Consider the following 23,345-nt stretch of genomic DNA (forward strand, 5'->3'; position numbering starts at 1 on the left):
ATCGTGTCTGAAATGTTGTAGTTAGTTCCTGACTCATTTTACCATGATGCCTTTCGCTGGCAGTCTGGCGCATGCGCACTACATCCGGATCAGGATTCAGATCTGTAAACTGTCACAGAAGGTCCCTGATGTTGCTCTTCTCCACTAATATGTGGCTATAATCCCGTTTTGCCTTCCTTTGGAAAATGTCGACGGGAGAGGTGATTTCGGGAGCTTCTTTGCCTTTATAGAACAGTGAGTATTCCCTTAAATAAATCTGAATCTGTCATTAAATATCAGCAGGCAGCACACAGCGTCGGTTTTTTGAATAGGAAAACAGTGTATGACATCCAAACAAAAGGGATTTGGGAGCGTTAGGATTCTGTGCGACTGTCCACAGCAGTTTGTATTGTGGACAAATGAAATGTCAGGGCTTTTCTGAGGTGACATCTCGGCTAATTTGCCTCGTAATGGTCTTTAAATAGCCTGACATTACCTGATGGGGTGAAGCTGAATGCTGCTGGTGATTAAAGTCAGCTCCACTCCAGACCACTGCCCCTGTCACCTCAGGTACGATCTCCACCCAGACTCCACCCTGTCTGGAATGCAGCAAGGCAAGAGTTTCTGCCAGTCCCTTTTTCATTCTCGCTTGGTTACCTATATATTTCTGTTTTATTCACCAACTGATGCCCTGACTTGCTCATCTACACATTTAAGCTGTAGCTGAAGTTAAAGTTAAAGTGTCAGCTGCCACAGACTGATGGGGATGAATTATATAAACAACTTAACTGCCAAAAAATCCAAGCAGACTGGCTCCCAGATTCAGCATAGGGTAAGTTTGATATATTACACTGGATTAGATCTGAAACGATTAGTCGATCAACAGAAGTTTAATTAGCAACCACTCTGATCTGAATCAGTTAATTGTTTTAGTCGCTTTTCAAGCTAAAATGCCAAACATTGTCTGCTTATGGCTTCCCACTTGAAAGGAAGTGCTGCTTTTCTATATCTTAAGCAGGACTCAGCATTAATGTTTTTATTCCACTTGCTCAATCATGTTTTCATCTAGAGCTAACAATTTCATTACTGTTTAATCCACCAGTTTTTCTACATTAACTGATTAATCGTTTGGTTGATAAAATCCCAGAAAGAAGGGAAAATCCATCCCAGTTTCTCAATGTCTTGTTTTGTCACCCCAGTACCCAAAGATGTTTAAAATGATAATATACAGAGAGAAGTAACAAAACTCCACATTGATAGGCTTAAAACAGCTCTTTTTCTTCTTTTTTTTGCATAAAAAGTTGCTTAAATTATTAATCAATTATTGAATTGTTGGTGATTACCTTTCTGTGGCTTGACTATTCGGTTACTTAATAAATCGTTGTAGCTCTAGTATAAGTTTACTTTAAGAAAATGAATCAGAAGAGGGACACAGTTTGTCATAGATGTAAAGCAACATTGTTGCATATGGAAAATGGTATAACAACCTCCCCCCTCCTTCCCAGAGACAGACTTGTTAACCATGTGTGTCAGGTTGGAAACTCTACAAGAACAATGTGTTTGTTTTTTACCACTCTCCAGAAGTGGCATTGTAGTTGCCCCGGGCAATTCTTATTGTTGAGCCCTGTTTAAGTTACCTTAGGCTTTAGGAGATAACAATGGAAATTTTTGACTACATTTTAAAGACCAAACAATTGCTTGATTAATCAAGAAAAACTTGCATGAAAATAACTGTTAACTGTAGCCTGCTGTTTTTTTTTTTTATTGTAGATGGACGTTTTACACATGCTATCAGTGTTACAACAAGAGCTCAGAGTTAACTTTTTTTCTTCCATGTCGGTTGGCTCCTAGTTAAACCTTTCCTTAAGACAAGTACAATAGGTTCTACACAGTTACACAAATTTTGACAGTGCAATTATTATTTAGACACTTTAATACACCACAATTTAGATGACATGTCAGAGATCAAATATATTGACAGTGACCAAGATGGTGGATGCAACTTTTCTGATGCACATATTATGACAAAGAAATCTTTAATAACAGTGCATATGAACATTTTTACAGTGTTCAGCTTTCATGAACATACACAGAGCCAAATGTTACGGATCTCACTCTTCTTACCAAGCGTGCAACATGAAGAGGAAATTCTATATGGGAATTCATATGAATGTTATTGTCGTCAGGTGACAGCAGGGGAGAAAGTAACCATTTAGACAGACATCATTTAGACTCTGTACCTTTGGTCACTACTGGTTATGGACTGTTACAATTAATCATATTGCCACATTATTTAAACTTCAGTTTTAAATAAAACTTTCAGTTTAGTCTGTTGTTGATTGTTTCTTTATTTTCTTCAAAGGTGCGTGGATATTACTGATGCAGGATGCGGTGGTGTCCCAGCTCAGTGCTCCACCTGCTGCGTTGTGTGCGGTTATGCTCATACACCAGGAGAGGAAGGAGCAGAGTGCCTCTGTGGATTAGGGAAATATGGGCTTACATGAGTGTGCTGGTGCAGTCACTTTACTTTAACTCCCTCACAGACTCAGATGTGGTTTTCGACTCAATCTTTGAACCAGTGTTTTGGACTGTGGATTATATCACGCGCTGGTTTGGCACGGTAAGTGCTTTACTTAGTCACTCTGCACAGTTTTTAGCTTTTTTCTCTGAAGAAAACTCACTATGGGCATCCCCTGTCTTTGTGTGGTAGGTGTTTGTTTGTCTGGTGGTGATACTGACCAGCTCCATCGTGGTGATTGCCTACGTGGTTCTCCTGCCTCTTGTCCTCAACACATACACTCCTGTATGGATCGCTTGGCACGTTTGTTATGGACATTGGAACCTCATTATGATCGCTTTCCATTACTACAAGGCTGCCATGACGTCCCCTGGATCCCCACCTACAGTAAGATAACAGCTACACTTTTCTGCAGAACTATGAATAGCTTCACTAATCTGGCCTTGCATCAAACTTAGATTTTGTAATGCAACTAAAATGTCTTATTTCAATCAGGAAAAAAATGACAGTCCATTTGTGGCAGTCTGCAAAAAATGCATCATGCCCAAACCAGCAAGAACACACCACTGTGGTATCTGTAACAGGTGAGTCAGTGCTGTTTGTCTTCTGTTCTGTATCTCCTTAATTTATGTTTTGTTTTGTTTTTTATTTGTAGTATCAGGTGTTTCTTAGCTTGTCAAATTTGGACCATCGATGTCCACAGTTCTTGGAGTAAAAAAAGTCCTAGCACTGTTAGGTTGAGTATTAAACTTAATTAAACTAAATAAGTTCTTAGTTAATCTATAGTCATAGGATTTCCTTAATTAATTTACTAGTTGACTTAATTGAAAAATCTGTAAAAATGTCTTCTTCAGTATTGCTAACATTCTGCAGATGGATAGTGGATTTACAGGTTGCAGGTCTGGTTTGGCTGCGGGCTGTTAAGCAGGGAAAAGCCTTGCTGAGTTGTCTGTATAAATATCAAACTGTGTATTTTCTTTTTCCTTTGCAGGTGCATTCTGAAAATGGACCATCATTGCCGTATCCTTTGTGCCAACATCATTTCTTGTAGTATCGGAAATGACATATTGTGACTGTGAAGAGATTGTACTTTCCCTTAATGTCAGCATTTCAGCCTGGTTGAATAACTGCGTGGGTCACTTTAACCACCGTTACTTCTTCTCCTTCTGCCTCTTCATGACCTTGGGCTGTGTCTACTGTAGCATCAGTGGCAGAAAACTGTTCCTAGATGCATACAGTGCTCTTGAGGTGAGATGCTCGGGCTTGTACCACACTGTTGGACTGCTATTGTTGCTGGCCTGCTTGACAATTTTTGTCCTTGTAACAGGGTTTTCACAAGTCCTTAAAAAGTCTGAAATCCAATAATCTGAATTTTAGGTCTTAAAATATCTTCAATATGATTTTGACAGGTCTTAAAATTTGATTAGACTTTGAAAAAAATGTTACTTTTTCAAAGTGAACTGTGCAGCCCGGACAGAATTCTTTTTATTCATTTATTTTATTAGAGCTAACACAGCAATCCATATGTTTTTGTTAAAGGCATAATTTGCAAGATTTTCATTAAAAAAAAATGCATACAGAAATAATCCCCCTCAGTTGTCACTCACCATCCACCTTGTGCCTGTGCCATCTTATTTTCTCAACATTCATATACAAGCAAATCCCATTTTTTGTACCTTCAAAGTTACTTTAATTTAATATGTGCAAGTGCAAGTTCAGCTAGATCTGGCTTGAGAACAGTACGTTTAGTGCTTAGTTTAATCCTGTTGAAAATAACAAATTTATAGCCTGCTGGACTTTGCACAAGCAAACTAGGAACTTTGGGCATAAAGGCATTAGAGTGTCAAATCAGAAAACCATATATCAAGCCAAATAGCACCAGCAAACACCTGCCATCACCAAATATTAATCTGGATTAATATAAGTGGTGTCACCAAATTCTGGCCCCAGCCTGACCCACTCTGCATGAACATCGTTAACTCCTGCAACTCCAACCAGCCACCATCTATGCAAACATTAAAAGCAGAAGAGCACTGGACTTGACACACGGTAGCTAAACATCAGTCATAGAAAAGCAGTGAAGGTGTAGGTGAGCTGTTTCAAACCATGTTTCCCGATTCTGACATGGCTAAAACCTTCATACTATCTTTGCCAGTATGGATGTGAATTAATCCTAAATTGCATCTACAGTGTTCTTAAAAAGGTCTTAAATTTAACTTAAACCTGTGCAAACCCTGTTGTAAGGCCTGACGCCTGGTGTCTTTCTTTGCGGGGCTTAACTGTTCCTGACTGACTCTGCCTTGTTTCTGTCTTTAACACCCGGGTTTGTTTACGTGGGCTCTTCCATTAGCGCTTTAAACATTTGGACATGGACAAGCCAGGGGTGCCAGTAACAGGGATGGGGCTGCTTATAGGGCTTCTCCCTCCAGGCCAGGTACAGTTTCAAAAGTACACACACAACAACATGATTAAGTGTGTGTGTTTTATTTTCAGTTAGTTATTTCATATGTGCTCTCTTTAGACCAACTATCAGACACCTGCACCTCCGTACACCTTTAAGGATAAGATGATCCATAAGAGCATCATCTACATGTGGGTGCTTACCAGGTAAGAATTTTATTTGGCATCTAATGCTGCCTTTAGACTTTGTATTTAAATGTGTCTTGTATTCAGATTGTATCTAGATATGCTTTAACCTGATTACATTTACACCTGGTATTAATATGTGTCTCTAGTGTCCCCAATGAGATCTGACTAAAGACCGCTAAAAGATGCCACATGACATAATACACCCACTGGCATGTTTATGACGTCTTCACACATTCGTTTGCCTATAGCCAAATAATCACAAACTCACTACGGGGACACTGCATAGGCCCATTTAAGAAAAAAAGGAGAAAACATCTACAAAGTGAGAAGATTAAACAAACTATTCAAATATTACTAGATCAAACAGTTTAGTATTTCCACATTTATTTTCTTATTCTTTTGCAGATTAACTCTTTTTTATGGCACTCCTATGATTCTATATACAAACACCTGAGACTGAGATCCAGGGAAAAAGAATGAGAGAAGCTCAAACAAACTATTTAGACATTTGCAAGATCAAATGAGCTATTTACATATTTCCAATATATAGTAACAGTAGTAATCTAGAGAAAGAGGGAGTAAGCTCACTCAAACTTTGAAAAACAGTCTAGCGAAAGAGTCAAAAGCAAGAGGGTCGCTCTCACTCCTGCATTTGTTGCTAGTTGCGTTTTAGAAATATAGTCACTAAAAAAGTCTGAAAAGTTGCTAAACCCAGTGACAAAGTCACCTGCCCACATAGACCTAGTGCTGTATGAGGATTGGCCAATCGGGTTGCAGTCCGTCCTCAATGCATCTTGAGTGCATTTTCACCTGTTAGGTGATCAAACACTATCCAATTGCAATCCATTCACCCACAACACATTTCAAGGCAAGTGTAAAGTAGGTCTGATTCAAATCAGGTTTTGTGTATGTGGTGTGTTTTACATTAGAAAAGTTTCAAAATTAAATATACTTAGAGATGTCAGTCTGCATAGTAAATCCATTTGCAATGCAGGGACAGCTGTGAAAAACAAAAACAGCTCCAGGAAGAGGAAACAAACAATAGCATTAAGTGTATGGAAAAACCATTTAGGTTCCTTTGTGTCGAGTACCATTGACAGAGGTATTTACAATCTGATTGAGGGATTTACTTATCACTTCCTGGTAGTACAGAACAATAAATTGCCTAGAGTTATGTCACGTCAACTCCAGACAGGCTGCCCTATAAATAACACTGTTTGTCTAAACTGTCAGTATATGTAGTGTTAAGTTAGGATAAGGTGGCTGTCTTTTATTATTTTGGCGGCCGATCAAGTGAAACATGTTTTGGTCTTTTAGCACAGTGGGAGTGGCTCTGGGAGCCCTGACGCTTTGGCATGCAGTTCTCATATCCAGAGGAGAGACCAGCATAGAAAGACACATTAACGGCAAAGAAACAAAGCGAATGGCAAAACGAGGAAAGGTGAGCCTGTTCCATACATTAAATGCTGAAATAATTTCAGTTTTGATAAGTTAACATAGATTATTTATGATTACATTGTAGTGACCTTTTTAATTGCTCCATTTCCTCTTAAATTGCTCTGCCAGGTCTACAGAAACCCTTATAACTATGGCAGACTGAATAACTGGAAAGTCTTCTTTGGCGTGGAGAAGAGAAGGTGTGTTTGTCTGATATCTGTAATGATTTTCTGTTCAGTGTCATGTGTCACTTACGTCACATATCTGTGCTGCCTTGTACTTCCTGTAATCCCTGTTTTGCTTTATCTTTTGTCTCTAGTCACTGGGTGACACGTGTTCTCCTACCCTCTGGACACACCCCACATGGTGACGGTTTGACATGGGACATCTTCCCAGTTAAAAAGGACTTAATACCTGTATGACAGACTCTACTTAGGCATATTTGTAGCCTAATTTCAGCAGTCTTTGCTGTGTCGAACCTGCTCTGGACATTTGATCTGGTTGGCGTAAAGGATCCATGCATGGTGGGTCCATACAGCTGAAGATGGGGTCATGTCAACCTCCAATACCTCAAAAACGTACTGTGGCATTGCTCATGGCTCTACATTTTGGATGGTTTGTTCTCTCATGGGTTTTACTTAATCTTAAAAAAGGGTCTTACTTGACTCAGAGCTAATGATGGGTTTGATATTTTTATAAGCCACATGCACTGACTGACATATTATTGGACTGAAGTACCTTTAGAATAATGATTTTTTTAAGCAAGGTCTCTCTTCTTGTTCCGCACAAGCAAAAGAACAAGGGAATAAAAACACACTAAGGCATTGGTTCCCAAACTTTTCCTGGCATGCCCCCCTTCTCAATCTGAAAAAAGTTCACGCCTCTAGTTTGGGAACCACTACACTAAGGTTCAGGACATAATTTGCCCCTTCTAAGATCTGCCCCTTTTTGCTCTTTGCTCCAGTGACAGTTGAGCAAGCTTTCTCTTTTCCTGTTTCCTGTGCATTTTGAAGAAGGTTAAAAGATGTCGCTGGGGGACCTTTAAAAGCAACATATATACATTTAGTCACATCTTAAGTTAGCTAATTTCAGCAAAATGCTAGCTAACTAGCTAGCTAATCTACATCAACTGTTAGCTAGCTAGTTAGCCAGCTTTTTGTGAAAGTTAGCTTCAGCTAACTTAGGATGTGACTATATGTCTTTTATGCATTATTTTTTTCTACAAGATTCTTCCACTCAGTGCCGTCCTGCTGTGCTGTGATTAGCTAGTGTTCATTGCTTCAGCAATGTGTGTAGGTAATCAACAGAAAGAAGTCTCTAAAGTTGTGAAAGTGTGTATTTTAACCATAAAACCACAATCTTTTTCTAAACCTGCCAAAACATTTTTTGTGCCTACACCTAACCGAACTGTGACTGAAAACTGAAAATAAAAAGTCATCAAAGTTAACAATTCCTTAAATTTCCCTAAATTTCTCCCAACTGCTATTACTCTCACCGTCACAGCCAAGTACACAGACAGTATTTACAACCAATCATAGCACAGTAGGGCGGGACTAGTTGGAACAGTTGTGGGGTCTTTTACAGAAACATACATACGTAAACGCCTCATTGACCGCTTTGGCTTGTTGCTGCATTACTTTTACTATGCTGCCATTTTTCCTAGGTCAAGACTGACCTGTGAACTTGTACACGTAAATCGTAGAGGTGCAAGTTTTCTTAAAGAAAACAAAAAGCAGTAAAAGGTTTATTTCTCAACTGATCTCAGTGAGTCGTGCTATATTCAAGTGGTTACGATCTATGTGAAGCAAGTTAGAAAAAAAAATCTAAACTTTTTTTCTCACTTCCACTTTTTTCTCATAAATTAATATAATTGCACTAATCGAAATTGTTTGAGAAATGAACAGTGCTTTTTTTAATTCAGAAAAACCACAACTCCCCAGTTTACATGTATAAAGTCACAGGTAAGTCTTGACCTGGGAAAAATGGCAGCGACGTCAACGTATGATCCAAAGGCCAGTGCAGCGTCTACGGATATACTATGTCTACAGTCTTTTACAGGTCCCTCAGCAACATCTTTTAACCATATTCAAAACATTGTTTCTTTTAACATAGACGAGCCTGGCACAAAGCATATCCAAGTACAGGAAACGGGGAGAAAGTTGATCGAGGTTCCAATAGGGAGGGACTTAGGAGGGGTAAAAGTGTTCTTCCCAACACCTCAAGCTCCCTTTCCCATATGCACACTCCAGTCCAATATTATCATTTAAAACAAACTTTCAAGGGAAACTGCAGAACCATGATAATGTTATTATTTTGCTGTATTTTGTACCTGTTAAGTTAATAAATCTTTCTAAATTACCCTATTTTAAACAAGATTTGACTGTGAGTGTTGTGTGAGTGCACAGATTGCATTTTAATATATCAGATTTTTAAAGGTACAAATATTCACCCAATTTTAAGTATCAGTTATGGTATTTAGTTTTTTGGCCCCGGGTCACTTTACAAGACTGAGCAGCTCTGGTGTTATATCACCGTGTTGTTTATACAGACAGACTCAGACAGGCGCTGCTAGTAGAGGAGGATTAATTGAGATGCCAACCAGATTTGATCTGCAAATTCCAATGAATACATTACATCAGATGCAAGCAGCTACAGTAGTGCGGAAAGATGGCACAAAGATGAAAGCAAATGAGCAAGAGGAGACATTAAAGTTATCCCTCTAATTTCCTTAAAATATTGCCTGCATGAAACTATTCCAAAGATATTTATTTAATCTTTTGCCAGTCGATTAAAAATAGATGATGGTCCTGTCGGTTAAAGAGTGAATGAAAGAGTAGGAGGTCGTCTGATGAAGACAGAAGAGATTAAGGGATGATGACAGGTTTTCAACTCTGTTTCACCCTGCCACTCAGCTCATCAGATCCACCCACTCGGTCTGAAACAGCCAACACACACACAGAGACGTGTCAATACTCAGCCTCCCAGCAGATGTCAGCGCTCAACATGTCATGGTTTGGTCAGAAGCTGTGCAGTATGTTAGGAAGAATAACTGAGAAACAAATCAGATAAACAAAAGAACCTTTTTAAACATTTTTTTTAATCAATTCACTTCATAGTAGAGGTGATTATGAATTCCAATAATTAGGAAACAACATAATTTCAATAGTAGAATTAAAACAGCAAGCTATTCACTTATTTTGGATCATTTCCAGTTGGTACTTGGGTGTGTTGGTGTGTTACACTCCCCTATTTTGATTTCACAATTTCTGTTAACTACTAAATAATTTGTGTACCCCTGTAGACATTAGTATGTCCATACCTTCATTTAGTCCTCTCATTTAAGAACAATCAACGTCAGCTGCAGAGTGTAGTTAAGTATTCCCTCATACACACTTGAGGTCAGGACTACTTACAACTCTCTGTGGAAGACTTAGGTTTTCGCAAATGCAAAAGGAAACCCTCCTGTTTACAAAGTGCCTGAAGCTATTCATATTGTGAGGTGTTTTTCTGTTTACCCATACTTGCATATATTACATAATGCATGTAGACATATCAATGGTTATACGGAGTTAACTGTATTTTTGTGCCAAGACTAAATGGATGGGATTAACTTGTTTCCAGATTGGGATACAACATAATCCAATATCGACTTAAAAATGATAGTTAATTTTATTTAAGATATATATGAAATTAATCCTCTTGAAGTTGCATATTTTTCGTTTTACAGTGTAATAGACTGTTTCCTCTAACTATGGCAAAATAGTTAGAGGAATCTGATCATGCAGATTTTCAGCTACAGGGCCCCATTCCAACATCCACCCTCATGTATTTACAGACTTTGAGACATGTTCCCAATAAGTGCACAGGGTTTTATGGGTGTCCCACTGTCTATGAGGGCTCTCTCATGGACGTTTATGCCCTTTATGCACACTTCTCTAGAAGAAATTAGCCACGGTTGTGTTGCATTGTGATGTCAAACACGTTTACCAGGGAAACCCCAGAAGTGTTTAAAGAACAGGCTGTAGATGATGGCACTCTTGAATAGGCCAGTAACTTATTATGCAAAGTGTTTTATTCACCAACAGAAATATTCTAAATCACTACTCCAGATCTTACTTTTTCTCTCAGAACTGAATTCTCTACTTCAATCAGTCACAGTTAAACAACTTAAGTAATAAACTTTTTATGTATGTGTTTACCATTGTCTATTTATATTTATATTTTTATTTTTTATTCTTCACATGTATTTGTGTCATTTGCATCACTTTGATTTGTTGGAAAGTCCTGTTCCTCTTTAAGCCATGCAGCCCATCACACTCTAACACTACCTACACTGTCTGTAAGGGTTCAAGGGCTTAAGTCTTCATGTGGACTTCGCGTCCATGTTGCAGCTGTCCCCGTGACACTTTCACCCCTGTTCTCCCCCAGCTTAATAACCGTTTTGTTCAACATTTTGGTTTTGCAGGAAGAAACATCAACAACAGTTTGTTTCTTCATTTTATAATTGTATATGTAAAACCTCAAGGGTCTTTTTTATTACAAATACCAGATTAAAAGGCTAAAATGCATTTAGGTTGTGGAGAAACGCCAATTGACACTTGTGATTTTAAAAAAAACACAACCTCCGTCTTGCATTTCAAACTAAAACTTCTGTGGCCGTATACAAGCGTATGCAACAATGACCCAGTTATAATAACCCCATACAGTTTTGTTTTTCCACCAAGGTAATCGAAATTAGCTTTTTTTTAATTCTAAAATTCTGCTTGTTTGCAATCTGAAAGAATAATATAATAATCAAAAAAATTATTGCCCGTCAGCACTCTTATTCTGGAGGGGCATTTCTTAGCTTCCGCTCCTATTCTGACAGGCTTGACGCAGGACAGACGAATTGATCTGAGCTGCGCATGCGTGTAGACTGATAAGGATTTAATTCTAGATCAGCGCAAACGGCTCGTGCGTCTGATTCGGGTGGAATATACAGATATTGATCGTAGCTTTTGTTTTTTTTCGGGAGAAGCTGTTTTGAGTTTTCCTGGAGGCTCTGCGGGGCCAGACTGGTCACCAGCCCGCCAGCCCTGCACGGACACACTGGTCCCAGTTCGGGTCTGCTGTCAACCTGCTGACTCGCATCTTCTGTGCTGCTGGTCGTCGCGTCAGGATCCAGTGATAAACTTCACTTTGGGATCAAGTTCGGATGTGGCAAGCAAACTGCAGACGGATGCATAATTTAGCGGACTGGATTTCTGGTAGGCAAAATTAATTACAGCTGATGAAGCAAACAAAGGCCTGTGATTATAAGACTGCAAATATTATAAATAACAGATAACATGAAGTGTAACTGTGCAGAAACGTGCACATTTTTGTCAACATGTGAATGTAAAATGAGAGCATCAGTGGCATGAGGTAGAGACGCGTGTCCCCGTCAGCTGGCAGTACACGTGACGTAAACATCGCAGCTTGTGTGACCTCACAGGAACGAGGAGTGCTGAGCTGTCATTATTCCCTTATCATGCTGCTCACATAAAAAGGCATATATTATTTGGCATTAACTGTTAATTTATGACATTTGCATTTTAAATCATTTGTACTCGCATGTGTTGCAATAATAATGTAGACAGGCTGCTGATTTTTGCCCTCCTCGGTGTGTGTGTGTGTGTGTGTGTGTGTGTGTGTGTGTGTGTGTGTGTATGTGTGTGTGTGTGTGTGTGGTGTACAGGGACAGTGATGGGAGGCTGTGTGGGGAGGAGTAGGATGGATGGACAAGGGAGTGCCCGAAGCTCGACCAGGAGCAAAAAACGTGGAGGTAAGAAGCTGGAACACATTTAGACAGTCTGGATATTTTTGTGCATTAGAAATACAGTCTGACTGATACTGGATTTTTGAGGCCAGTGCCAATACTGATATCAGGGAGTAAAGCAATTCCAGTATCAGTATATTTACCAATATTCTATATACAGAATATAATAGAGAATTGGGATGGGTAGCGTGAACCGGTTCCTGACTGGTCAGTACCAAAATATTGATAAGTCCCTGGACAAAATTATACTGCGAAAGTTTGGGTAGTAATGGATGTAATCTTGATTACATAATCAGATTACAAAAATAAGTAACTATAATCAGCCCAGATTACATTTGAAAATGTGTAATTAGATTATAGTTACATGTCAAGGATTACTTGATTACGTGTTTGGCAATTTTAAAATTATGAAACAACATTTTTGTAAGGGTAGTTTGATTTGACCAATTGACCCTTCTTAGGTCCCGCCCCCTTTTGCTCTGTCAAATATCAGTGGCACAGACTTTGTACCTTGGTTCCCATAGTTCCATATAGAGTCCATATGAACTTGAACCATAAACTTTATTAACAGACCAATGATATCGGTTGATATATTGGCTGGGCTCTAATTAGAAATACTGCCACACAGACAGAAGTACTTAAAGCATCACAGACAATAAAAGGTCCATGATATAATATTTACTGTGACATTAAAGCACAAAGAAAAATGACAAATTGAAAAATGTAGTTTCTGCAGGTTCCTAAAAGGTCTTAAAACATTTCAGTGACCCAATAATCTGAATTTTAGACCTTAAATTGTCTTAAATATGAGTTTGACAGGTCTAAAAAATTGAATTATGAAGAATTTGTATTGATAATGCTTTAACAACTACAAAATCAAAATAACATTGACCCAATAACCACAAATACAAACTGTGTTTGTGCTTTTTTTTGCCAGTATGGAAGTGAAACCGGTCTTAAATTGCATTCATAATGGTCTTAAAAACCTTAAATCTTACTGGTTGAAACCTGCAGAAACCCTGAAACATACATTAAATAATACATCTGATGCATACGTTTTTTGTCCATGTAAAAATTGTTTTTGCTGTTTAAACTTAAACAGAGTGTTTCTCCTCTCCTTCTTAAAATTTTAAAAAGTAGCCAGCTATGACCTTTTTGCAAAGAACTGGCAATGAATGTTTGAAGTGTGTGTAAAAATGTAAGACAAAAACAATGCAGCGGTCAGTAGCAGTCCTTTTATAAAATAAAATAAAAACAATAAAATAAAACAGTTAACCATTTAATATTATAATCAGTACACATTGTCAGGACAAGTACAACAAAATAGTTTTCACAGTATTACACCTTACACAGGAGAGTGCAAATGCAGAAATGTATGTCTTCACTTACATGTGCAGAAAAACTGATATTAAAAACACAACATATCACATGCAATCAGGACACATTAAAAAATACAGACGAACTGTTCATGCATTTATAACAGCATGCAGGTTCTTAGCTACACCCCTGGCTGTATCATGGCCGTCGTTCTCAGTCTGAGAGCTTACTGTCTCAGGCGTCAAGGCTTAGTCATGTGTCTAATCTGTGCTGAGGACCTTCTCCCGACAGGACGGTGTTTTATATAAACAGTAGCGGTCAATCCATTCCCTGCAAAAAAAAAAAAAAGCAGCTGTGCACTCAGCTGGATTGTCATGCATTATGTATTGAGCAGCAGCCGGGGGCCAGCACAGCGAGTTTTCATATCAAAGTTTGACCCACTTGGTGCATGAGTTGCCTCATATCGACCTGCTGCAAAGTATATTTATATGCAGAGAGAGATTATTTACCTGCGAGACACACCTGACCTCTCAGATCGTGTTCATTGACTCTCAGTTGTGGAAATGCAGCATTTGGGTGGCAGATTTATAGATAAAAATAGTGTCTTCAGTCTTCAGTGACAAACAGTCACCTGTTGGAGGCGTTTCACAGAAGAATAGTATCTTCTCCTTCAAACAGACAGTAATAGTCTGACAGGGGTTTATTGTCTGTTAATAGGTTTAGCATGTTGCCTGTGTATTCCTGTCCTGTCTCTAAATAGAGCTGATAGGATTAGGCCTCTTGTGTAAAGAAGCGCCAACCTTCTGGCTGGGACACTGAACTTACTCTGCCCATAAAGTGAACCTCTTTCCATGAATTGATCCTGTGGTATTTTTGGGTAGTGAAGGGTTTGTTATTAGAAGGGATATAAGTGGGACTGTGATCATTTTTAAGCAACTGGGGAAGTGTCACGACAGTTTTAACTGAGTTGTGAATCTGAGGCTGCACGGCGTGGCAAACTAAGTCAGGTGGTTGTCTCTTCGAGCTGGTTGGACACAGCAGGACAGTCCTCCTCCTCAGGGTCGCACAGCGTCTGTAGCTCATTGATGCGGAGTTTAAACTGACTCTCATCAAACCTCGGGGAACGAACAGCTATGGGAGTGCCGAACTCCAGGGAATACAGCTACTATCACGCTCCAAACACAACCTATAGGATTTTGCTCAAGAGTGAGTATAGATTTTTGTGTGTCTTTCATGTTTTCTGTTTCCTCACTGTGTTGTGTCATAATTTGTCTCTTAGGGTTTTGGGTCATGTTGAGGTCAGGATTATCTGTGCTGTTGATGCTGTTGTTGACAACAGCGAGAAAGAAAATAGTAAAAAAAAAGATTCATGTGTTCTTGGACAGTTGTACTGATGCCACATGAGACTGAGTCAATACAGTTGCAGAGGTTTGCAATAATAGAGAATGGATAATAGATATCATCATCAATTGATTAATCACCATTAAGAATTTAACTTAAACAATTTATTAATTGAAATATATAGAATATTGTAGTGGCAGTTTTGTCTGGTGGAGCCATTTGCTGAATAAGATTTGAATTTCAACTGTTGGTTAAGAAAAATGCACAACATTTGCAGCCCTAGCTGCATTGCTCATATTTAGGAGATGATGCTCATGTTTCTGGCTTAATGTATTTTCCAGCATTAAGTCGTTTCTAAGCACCATGCCGACAACATGGGCAGAATCAAATATCACATTATTTTTCACCTAATACTTTGATATTCCAACAATATTGTTGGGATAATTATTGGTACTTTCACAAGATTTTTGATAATAAGCATCTAGAGCTGTAATGATTCATCAATTAATTATACTATTAAATTAATCGCCAACTATTTTGCGAATCGGTTAATTGGTTTGAACCTTTCTTTAAGAAAAAAAGAAATCAAAATTCCCTGATTTCAGTAAATGTTTTCGGGTTTCTTGACTGTAAACTGAATATTTTTGGGTGGTTGACAAAACAAGACGTTTTAGGACGTCACATTGGGCTTTGGAAATCATTGATCACGAAGCTGGTCTTAGTCTGCTGGATGATGTGTAAGCAACTGTTTGCCAATACATTTGCCAACAACTGGATGTGGTGATAATATGTCCCTAAGTGGTATAATCCATTTAATCTGTTGTTCATCTACCTCTTCTTCTCCTTTATATATCAATATATTGCCCAGCTCTATGCTGAATACTGAAATACTATAACTATTACTATTACTACTACTATGAGTAGTAGTTGTAAGGTAGTGTATTTAAATGATGCAGCAATAATAACAGGCCCCAAACCCTTTCACTCTCATTGGTCTGACACAAAGTGAATCAGTAGGTAGTTTTTCCCTCCGCCTGGATCTGGAGTTTAAGCTTGAAGAAATAAAACTTGATCCACTGACTTCATTTGAAATTACTAAGCTCAGGTTCCAGGTAACTCCTGCAGGCTGAGGACACGCTGTCACAGCTGATCTCTGTGTACACAGACTGTCAGGCTCACTGAGTTACTACAGCGGTCCTGTGGATTGATTACGTCCGCCTCATTCTAGTGAGCACCAAACCAGACCCACCTGTACTGATGTTGTTGATGACAGCGTGTACAACCAGGAGGAGCTCTGATCACACGTTTAGTCCAGTTCTTTCAAACCTCATGATCGTTAAAACGTCCCATAAACCATCAGAACTAAAACCTAAGAATGATTTTTGGCCTCATTTTCTCTCTGAATGTGTTTGCAGCGGCCTGTCCATGGTCCCAAATGTAAACATGAAAGCAAAAAAGCATGTTTGTGCAGAGAGAAGTAAAAAGCATAGAGAGGTCTTTAACATAATAATATCAGAGACACCAGATCAGAGGGATATAGAGTATCATTTTTATAGACAAGGCAAGTTTCATCATATAGCACCATTCAGAAAAAAGGAAATTTCAAAGTGCTTTACAGGGTTAAAACCAAATAAAAGGCTAAAGATCAATGAAAATGCATTTAAAAGATGATTAAAACAAAAAGCAAACAAATAAATAGTTACAGGTTAACAAGAGTTTGAAGTTTCATACCAGGTGTTTTAATCAGACCTATTGCTATAATGTAATTATGGTTAAAAAGTTGATTTAACATTTAAGATTTGCCTTTTATTATGAATACATAAACTGTAAATGATAAAATGTGAACGAAAACGTATGCAAGGCACCCATGCAAACGGATAAATCTAAACTGGCAACCTGAAAGGCCATCGCCTCATCTCTAAAGGTCATGGTGTCACATTTATAATGTGATGTATTGTATGTATGGTGATGCATTGTTAATATGGAATAGAGAGTAATTAAAATGTAGCGTTTTGTAAGATGGGAATGGCGCCCCACGGCCAAATTAGTAAATAGATGTAGACGTTTGTTCTTGCTGTGAAACATTTAGCATCAGATAAGACAGAAGAACAGCAACATTAAACAACAACATTTCTACATTTCAGAAATGCCATCATAATTAATAAAAATTAATTTGTAGAATCTTTGTGTTTGTTTCTCCATGTGCTTTTCGACTTGCTGTAGTCCTTGACTGTTTTCGCTGGCTTTCATTGGACACAGAGCGCTCATCTCTCCAACCAATGCCTTATGGGATCGGGGCAGATAAATCCTGTTATGTGGAACCTGATTACTGCCTATAATCCACTGCTGTGTGCTTGTGTGCGTGCGTGCATGTCAGTGCACATGTATGTGTTACTAGCCACTGCAGTAATCCACAACACTATAAATAATCACTTTGATTTTCCTCCCTCTGTGAATCAAACTGACTTTCTTGGTACGCTGGTACAGTGGCTGCATATACCTTACATGCCAGCGTGGAAAGTATAAAATTATTCAGTTTAGGTGCTGTTAGAGTTCTGACAAAAAGTTCATAGTAATTCATAGTAGTATTTGGCTTTACTTCACTTCTGTGCAGCAAATAAATGCTCTTCAGTATCACAGATGCACGATGGTGTACATATTAAGCGTTTCCAAGGGTTGTTTTTACCAATGCTGAAGATCCTCCAGTGTGAAAGTCTTAAGATGATCCTTTTCGTCCTTGTCTGAACTCACTGGTGTTTACGTGACCAAGTGTGAAGTTCTTGCACAAGTGACACATTTAGTTTCTGTTATGCATCTTTCAAAAAGTCTGTCTTATATTATATTGGGAAACGTTTGCTCTGCTCATAATAGTTAATAGTTTTTTTTTTCTGAGTTGTTGTTTCAATATAAAGAAGTATACCATTTAAAAGTTTAACAATTTTTTTTTGTGATTTATTTTGCCATGAATTATAGTTCTGCTTAGAGAAATGTGTCAGTAACACATATGAATTCCTAGAAAAGACCCTAAAATTAAAATTTAGTGATATTAAGTACCAGCGTTGCCCATTTGGGGCTTCTGTGTCTACTGTACTGTTGTCAGTTAGTGCTGGTAACTGTAGCTGGAGAACCAAACCATTTGTTGGTGATATATTGTAACTGATGTCACGCTGTTCAAAGCAGCGTGCTTCACAAATGATGGACTGCGGTTATGTAGGGCAATAAATTTCATTACAAGTAGAGCTGCATTGATTAGTCAATTCATCAATTAGTTGTCAACTATTAAATTAATTGGCAAATATCTTGATAATCTATTAAGAATTTTATACAAAATACAAATTCCCTGATTTCACCTTCTTAAATGTGAATAAATATTGAGTTATGGACAAAACTTGACATTTGAATGTGTCACCTTGGGCTCTGAGAAGCAGTGATCAAATATTTTCTGTCCTTTTATGGACCAATCAACTGACTGAGTAATTGAGAAAATGATAAACTGATAAACCAATAATAGTTGCAGCCGTAATTAAGTTTTAAAATTTTTAAATTTCTTATGTCTTGGTAATAGTAAAGAGCTCAGGCATTTTCATAACAGTTGTGACCTTATCTAACATCCGCAGGCTAAGCTGGTTTCTCAGAGCTTCACCACCAGATACTTGGTTTTACTTCCCTTTAATCCCTTTTAACAGCTGTCATTATGTCATTAGGATAATTTAACTGCAAAACATGACTGCAAATGCAGTTCTTGGCTACCGCTGGGCGTCGAGAACGGATTCCAAATGAGACTCTATTTCAAAATGATCATTCAAAAGGAATCATTAAGAAATTGCTGCTACTAGTTTACTAGTTTCAAATTCAACCATCCACTGCAAACACCAAACACATGTTGACCTGACACTCTGCCTGTGCCTATAGACTTAAATGTATGAATGTCTTCCCGTCTCCTAAGTCATTTGTCTTACTAAATTGTGACAATAGCATTTTTCTTAGGAGAGGATACTCTCTATCATTGCAGTAAAGTAAACTCCAAAATATTACAGAAACCAGGAAAGAGCCCATCATCATTATGGTTATCTTGCTGATGTTAGTTTAGCTCATTGTTTATGTTGGTAATATTTAACCATGGTAATTAGCATATTTCACACAACTCTGCTGTGAAAAATGCAGAAGGACTCTCAAAGAATTGGAATCAAGAAATGTTAAAGTTAGAATCAGAAGGATTTGTGGTTTGAGCTGTTCGTAAACGCACCAGAAGGACGGTTGATTGTTGAGTCTCATTCATAGGACGTCAAATACTGATGATTTGAGTTAACAAAACATCTGGAGCACAGCAAAATATTGAGAATATAAGGAAAATTCAGGCAGAGGGCAAGGTCTTTGCAGATACAGACACCACCACACACTTGTAGAGGGATTATGTTTATAGGAGTATGTACAGTTTATTGTTTTTTAGGAAAATGTTGCATATTGTGCCTTTAATAACCAAAATCAATAAGCAAAATCAGAATTGTTTAAGTCCAAACGATACCCTAATCCTGACGCCTTTTGAGAACTGCAAGTCATTTGCATGACTGTTGAGCAGAGCAGAGCCTTGACTAAATATTGGTTTACGGTCTTTGCATCAGTCAGATTGAACACTGCCTTCTTTTTTCTTGTAGGACGCAATGAGCCCCTCAAGAAGGAGCGTCCAAAGTGGAAGAGCGAGTACCCGATGACAGAGGGCCAGCTGAGGAGTAAGAGAGATGAGTTCTGGGATACGGCTCCGGCCTTTGATGGACGGAAAGAGATCTGGGACGCACTGAGAGCAGCGGCCCTGGCTGCAGAGTGCAATGACCTGGAGCTAGCACAAGCTATAGTGGATGGAGCCTGCATTACTCTACCGCACGGTACGAAACCACCCACGTAACACACACACACACACACACCCACATGCCCTCTCTCTTAGAAATGGAAATGTGCTTCATCCAGATATCAATTGTAAGCTGTAAATGTCCTGGAATTTCCAGCACAAATACATAACTCACTGTAATAATTCTCCAAATGTCAAAGGACAGTTTGCAGGATCCCATGCATCAGTTGTTCAGAGATTACTGCTGTAATAGTTACATAATAGTCGCAGTGCTGCGTGACCACTGTGAATGGATTGGTGCACAGAAAGCTATGACATAGTTAGGTGGAAAAAACACTCTGTTCATGCAGAGTATTTCTGCTTTTAATTGTTTTACTAGTTCAAGGACACTCGTTCATGTAAATGTGTTGCAGGTAAATATAATGTAAATGTGATGGGCTCTGCTTTATTGGTGAGTAGAGAAAAGGGTTATGTATCACTGATAGAAAGTTTTTTTGGGGGGGGTCATTTGTCCCTCTGCAGGCTCCCTCACAGAGAGTTATGATGAACTGGGCAACCGCTACCAGCTCCCAGCCTACACTTTAGCCCCGCCTACCAACCTCATCTCTGAAACGTCCAGTGAGATCAAAGTTTCTGAATCCACACAAAAACAAGCTCAGCCCCCTCCGTGCAGGCAAGAGTTCCAGCTGCGGGTGCGATTGTCAACAGGTAAGAAACACCCAGTGTGGCCTGTGATATATACTTTATGTATATATGACTTTTAAATCTAAAGAAGTCAGAGTTCTAATGGGTGATGGAAATCTTTGAGAACACTTGCATTTTAATGTAATGTTTTCAAGGTTTGAAAGGTGCCTGGATTTTGGATAAAGTGCTTGAAATTATAAATGCATTACTTTCTTAATAAATCACTCTCTAAATGACTAGTTTACTTTTTAAATAAAGAAATAAAATAAGTCAGCGAGCTTAACAGCTTTAGCCTTTTGCACAAAATGAAGACAAGGATGCTTGGAATTGAAGTTAATTGTCTCAAAATTATTTTCCAAGTCTACTTAGAGACACATTTTGAAGCATGAATCTTTGTTGTCTTTCCCTTTAATTTATCACCTCTCTGTAGATTGCTATCAGGGCGCAAAATTTTGGTTGTTTATAGCACAATGAGAACTGATTTAATGTGATGGAGGAATTAAATAGGGCCTAATCATTTTGAGCATTTTGAGCACAAACACATAAAAAAGTATCTTGTTGCAAATTACAAATACCTGCTCATCAAATGTGTTTAAATAAAATAGAAAATATTAGTATGAGAAAATGTATTTAATTGAAATACAAATAATGTGTGATGGGGAAGTACAAAAGTACATTCCATACAAACAGATATGATCACATTTTAGGCATTAATTATGTATGAATCACTTTGTGTTGCCAATGTGTGAAAGGATTGTCAGATAACATAAAAAATGAGACCTATAACTGCCTGCGGACTGATTGTATGTAAAGGACTCTGAATGGTTTTCCAGGAAAATCCATAAGATATGACGTTAATGCACACTCCTAAGTGCCTTCCCTCTCTTCAGCTCCCCTACAGCACCAACAGTGTGCAAAGAAAGCTGATGTTATAATGGAGTACGCTAGTTTTAAACTGTTTTGAACTAGACAAACTGACATATTAAACAATGTATTTGAAGTATTTTAAATACACAAATGCAGAACTGATATGTATTGGCTATAATGAAACATAAAATGACCATGATATGTCATCAGATCAAGGAAACGTGAAGTTGAGTTTGTCTTTAGAGAAGCTGTAGGAACCCTGAGAACGGCATGTTATGCAGCTTTCCTCATGCATATGACATTTCAGCGCATCTTGTCTCATCTAGGCTGGAGACTGATGCATAATTCATCACTCTTCAGTGTCTCACAGCTTGTCTGAAATCTGTGTCAACTCTATTTATGCCTTGCGGTTTTCTCAGGGAAGGATGTGCGCCTGACAGCCAGCATGGCCGACTCCATCGCCGAGCTCAAGAAGCAGTTAGAGGAACAGGAGGAAATCGACGTGACCCGCCAGAGGTGGTTCTTCTCCGGGAAGCTCCTGACTGACAAGACTCGCCTGCAAGACGCCAAGATCCAGAAGGACTTTGTCGTCCAAGTGATCGTCAATATGAACGCTCCAGTCATAGCTAACTGAGGAGGGAGACAGAGAAAATATAAAGGACGTGCCAGAGAGGGGTGCAGGAATAGGAGTAGAGCTTGAAATTGTTTTCCAGCTGGTACTGCAGAGGGATTTTGTGTACATTTTTATATAAGATATTATTGCTTTTATATTGCTCCTTTTTGTATTTTTTCCTTTTTTCCAAATGAAGTAAAAATATTGAAAAGCACTGAAACACTTTAGATTACAAGTAGAGTCCTAAGATGCACATCCCGTTGTCTGTCTGTCTGTATGTCTGTTTGTGTGGACATCAACTCACAGCTTTATTGTTTACACGGTTCCCCTCCTCCTCCTCGTCATGTGTGTTACTTGTACTTATTGATAAACTGAATATGGTTCACATGGGGATTTGGATAAGGACAATCCATTCTCCACTTTTTTTTTTTTTTAAGATTTCTGTCATGTGGTTTGAGAGGTATGGTGTATGTAAAGATGGCAGAAAACCGTAGAAAAAAAAAGAAAAATGTAAATATCAGTTTCCATATGTGTTGTTTGGTCATGTAACTGTGCGCACATTACATTTTCACAACTGTATATTCATGATAAAGACACAGAATGTAATGAAGGCACCTTCATAAAAGGTAATGAGATGATCAGGTCTGTTTTGTTTTTTATTTCATCACTCCAAACAAGATTCTGTAGTCTTCTGTACAATATGATGCTCACTGTACTTGAATATCTTATCAATAAATATTGTTAATTTAAAGTTATTCTCCACTCTCCTGATTCTTTGTTGTTTTTAGGAGATCACAATATGGTTTAAGAAAAATACAATTCATCTACTATATTAGATATTTCTGTTACATAAACTTTTATGTATTTTCTTACTGTTCTTAATTTCTGCTTTTTTCTAGTGGAATACTGGCTATTGACATTGATTCAGGACTGTAAAAATCCTTTATATGGCAAAATCTAAGAAGGAAAATTTAGTTGAACTGCTCACAACTCAAGACTAACAACAAATTTGTTAGGGGTCTAAAGCAGAAATTGATTGGATCTGATTCATCCTAAAGCTATGGTGTTGTTAGGAATAAATTAGATTTCAGAAATTTATTGAGTATAATAAAATGATACCCAAATTAAAGATCTGCTTAATAGCTTTTTTCTGGTGCTTTCAAATGTATCACACACACAGTCTTCATCAGTTTTTCATGGACATGGATCTGATGTGCAAGCCCAGTAACTTTTCAAAATGTTACTGTAGTAAAACTACAGATGTATTTCCAGCAAAATGTACTTAAAGTAAAAGTACTCATTATGCAGAATTGCTTTTTTTTTAAAATTATTTTTATACCTATTGTTATAGAATACA

The 23,345-nt window shown here is 38.1% G+C and overlaps 2 protein-coding genes across 5 annotated transcripts; both read left to right on the forward strand.

The window, feature by feature from the left end:
* Positions 1-84: 84 nt before the first annotated feature.
* zdhhc16a (zDHHC palmitoyltransferase 16a) lies at positions 85-7,127 on the forward strand. 3 transcript variants are annotated; one of them, XM_084735735.1, is made up of 11 exons: positions 85-234; positions 2,342-2,599; positions 2,690-2,884; positions 2,993-3,081; positions 3,489-3,517; positions 3,612-3,745; positions 4,848-4,931; positions 5,019-5,104; positions 6,404-6,527; positions 6,653-6,723; positions 6,843-7,127. In XM_084735735.1, exons 2-11 carry the CDS (start codon positions 2,366-2,368, stop codon positions 6,943-6,945), a joined length of 1,149 nt encoding a protein of 382 aa, XP_084591861.1. In that variant the 5' UTR covers positions 85-234; positions 2,342-2,365; the 3' UTR covers positions 6,946-7,127. The 3 variants fall into 3 exon arrangements, with proteins under 3 accessions (XP_084591861.1, XP_084591863.1, XP_084591862.1); XM_084735736.1 differs by lacking the exon at positions 85-234 and adding an exon at positions 638-811; XM_084735737.1 differs by lacking the exon at positions 4,848-4,931.
* A 4,274-nt stretch (positions 7,128-11,401) lies between these two features.
* Positions 11,402-22,743, forward strand: ubtd1a (ubiquitin domain containing 1a). 2 transcript variants are annotated; one of them, XM_084736482.1, is made up of 5 exons: positions 11,402-11,769; positions 12,240-12,326; positions 19,634-19,861; positions 20,347-20,532; positions 21,795-22,743. In XM_084736482.1, exons 1-5 carry the CDS (start codon positions 11,718-11,720, stop codon positions 22,007-22,009), a joined length of 768 nt encoding a protein of 255 aa, XP_084592608.1. In that variant the 5' UTR covers positions 11,402-11,717; the 3' UTR covers positions 22,010-22,743. The 2 variants fall into 2 exon arrangements, with proteins under 2 accessions (XP_084592608.1, XP_084592609.1); XM_084736483.1 differs by lacking the exons at positions 11,402-11,769; positions 12,240-12,326 and adding an exon at positions 14,509-14,843.
* Positions 22,744-23,345: the final 602 nt, after the last annotated feature.

Source organism: Lutjanus erythropterus, chromosome 14, assembly GCF_056507025.1.
Source record: "Lutjanus erythropterus isolate fLutEry1 chromosome 14, fLutEry1.hap2, whole genome shotgun sequence".
NCBI classification, from domain to species: domain Eukaryota; kingdom Metazoa; phylum Chordata; class Actinopteri; order Lutjaniformes; family Lutjanidae; genus Lutjanus; species Lutjanus erythropterus.